General features: G+C 44.2%; 1 protein-coding gene across 1 annotated transcript in view; it reads left to right on the top strand.

The window, feature by feature from the left end:
• The window catches only part of il17rd (interleukin 17 receptor D), a 32,767-nt gene that overhangs the window by 21,838 nt on the left and 8,329 nt on the right, over positions 1 to 2,600 (top strand). Inside the window, exons 7-10 of the mRNA XM_034869476.1 lie at positions 337 to 424; positions 813 to 923; positions 2,071 to 2,255; positions 2,400 to 2,515. Coding sequence (XP_034725367.1) covers positions 337 to 424; positions 813 to 923; positions 2,071 to 2,255; positions 2,400 to 2,515 — 500 coding nt within the window. The remainder of the gene's footprint in view (positions 1 to 336; positions 425 to 812; positions 924 to 2,070; positions 2,256 to 2,399; positions 2,516 to 2,600) is intronic.

Genomic DNA, 2,600 nt, shown 5'->3' with positions numbered 1-2,600 from the left:
CTGTTGGGACATGGGGGGGCAGAGCGGTCCAGAGTTTAGGTCCAACCACAGAAAGAGCCCTGTCCCCCTGAGTTTTAAGTCTTGTCTTGGGGACCACAAGCAGGAGGTGGCCTATAAATCTGGATGAGGTCTGAGATATATGTTGGGGCCAGTCCATTCACAGCTTTAAAAACAAACAATAAAATCTCAAAATGATCATCAGCTTTCAGTTCTAAACTGGTTAAACTGGGTTCTCCTGGATTCTCCTCTTCACATTATTTACAGATTACTATTATTTAAATGCATGTCTGCCAGTTCTTAGCTTGACTTTATATTTCTCTCCTCGGTTCCCTCAATTTCTTTCACTACTTTTCCTCTTTTCTACGTCAGCTGAGAGACGACAGTAACATGACCAGGAGGCAAACTCAGTACCATGTCAGCCAGGGTGAGACACACACACACACACACACACACACACACACACACACACACACACACACACACACACACACACACTCTTAACCACAACATATATATTATTTTAAATAATGCACCAGGTTAGAGGGTTCCTTGTACCATTTACATCATCAGTTCTCTGAGAAGCTCATTCATATCCAGGCACAATTGGTTGTATAATCGAAATATCTGTTATTAAATCAATATTGAATCAAAACAATTTGAATCAGGAGCTTGTGAATCTGAATTGAATCGATTCACGACATCAGTGGCGGTACCCAGCCCTGTTGATCTTCAGGATTTACTATTTAGCTATGGTAGGACTTTCAATTACCAGGTTCCTTAGCTAATGATGGGTGTGTTTGTTTCCTCTCCAGTCCACTCCCCATGGGCGGGGCCTATTCGTGCCATGGCCATCACAGTTCCTCTGGTCATCATGTCTGCCTTCGCCACTCTCTTCACTGTCATGTGTCGCAAGAAACAACAAGGTGAGGTGGAAATGCTGCTTTTAGGTCGCCATTATCTATTAGAGATGGGAGAAAACATTGATTCTTAGATTCATCGTGATTCTCTAAAGATTAATGCTCAATGCAGAAAAGTTAATAATTGGAGATATAACCAGTACATACGCTCTAGTCTATAAACACGATGTTCCACTTCGGGGATTGCTTCGTTGCCAGATATTCCACCGGATGTCTTTCTTTTCGGCCGGATGTCTGTAAACTTCCGCTTTCTTTGTGTTGTAATTTTAAACTCAGGTGGATTTCTGAGGACTATGGTTACCTGGCCCTCAGATCTCTGCAGGGTAAATCCAGACAGCTAGCTAGACTATCTGTCCAATCGGAGTTTTCTGTTGCACGACTTCAACAACTTTTGAACGTACGCATGTTCCACCAAAACAAGTTCTTTCCCGGGGCGATTTTGCAGAGGCACCGGGGCTCCGTCCGGCGCTTAGCACCCCCCCAAGATGATTGTGATTGGTTTAAAGGAATGCCAATAACCCAGAGTTTGTTTTTCTCCCCCTGTCCCGGAGTGCTGTGTGGACAAGCCAGACCCTCCTCTGCAGCGCTGTGGAGGAAGGTCTGCTGGCAATGCACGACGACATACACTCCAAACAAACATTTCATTTACAACTGCATCACCCACATGTGTAATACAATAAGCAGAACCAGACAAAAACAAGAGGGAGGCAGCATGGAATGACTACAAAATAAAAAACCCTGGAGACCAAAAAATCATCATGTGTGGGAAGTACTGTTCATGTCAAAATCTAACAAACTCAGATTTATATGTATATTGTTTTAAATCAGGCACAAGATGCATCAATAATCGGTTTCAAATCATTGGTCTCTGAATCAGAATCGTGAGGTGCCCAGAGATTACCAGAGAGAATACAGGGTTAAGGCATGTGGTCAAGCCCTGCTCCAACGTGCCTTCATATGTGCATAACCCGTCCTCATTCCCAACTCGTCACAAGATATTTAGTTCACTAGCTATACAGGGCGTATGAAAAACAACCTTAACATTGAACCCTTTTAAATAAAGGATCTTAATACTTCTTCCACCAAGGATGCTTCATTATTTGAGAGTGGACAGATGTCACGGTATTCTAATAAATAAACCCTCTCCTATTAGAAAACATCTACAGCCAGCTGGACGAGGAGAGCAGCGAGTCGTCCAATCACAGTGCAGCGTTGAACACGGAGCGGCCGTGGCCTCGCCCCAAGGTCTTCATCTGCTACTCCAACAGAGACTGTCCCAAACACACCGGCGTCATCCAGAGCTTTGCCTACTTCCTGCAGGACTTCTGCAGCTGTGAGGTGAGACAGTTACACACAAACCAGAAAGTTTAGGGAAAAATTGAATTGTAACAATAATATCTTAAAATAAAAATGGTCATTTATATCAAAGTTCCTTTTGGAAGGGTGGGTATAGTTGTCAAGTTCTTGTTCGCTCTTGTTCAGGTCGTGTTGGACCTCTGGGAACACCTGGAGATGTGCAGAGAGGGTCAGATGTCGTGGCTCAGCAGACAGCTGGACGAAGCCGACTTCATCATCACCGTCTGTTCTAGAGGCCTACGGTATGTAGTCTGTCTGTCTGTCTGTCTGTCTGTCTCTCTGTCTGTCTGTCTGTCTCTCTGTCTGTCTGTCTGTCTGTCTGTCTGT

This window comes from Etheostoma cragini, chromosome 4 (genome assembly GCF_013103735.1).
Source record: "Etheostoma cragini isolate CJK2018 chromosome 4, CSU_Ecrag_1.0, whole genome shotgun sequence".
In the NCBI taxonomy this organism is placed as follows: domain Eukaryota; kingdom Metazoa; phylum Chordata; class Actinopteri; order Perciformes; family Percidae; genus Etheostoma; species Etheostoma cragini.
Note: the sequence above shows the minus strand (reverse complement) of the source record. Positions and strands in the feature narration are given on the sequence as shown.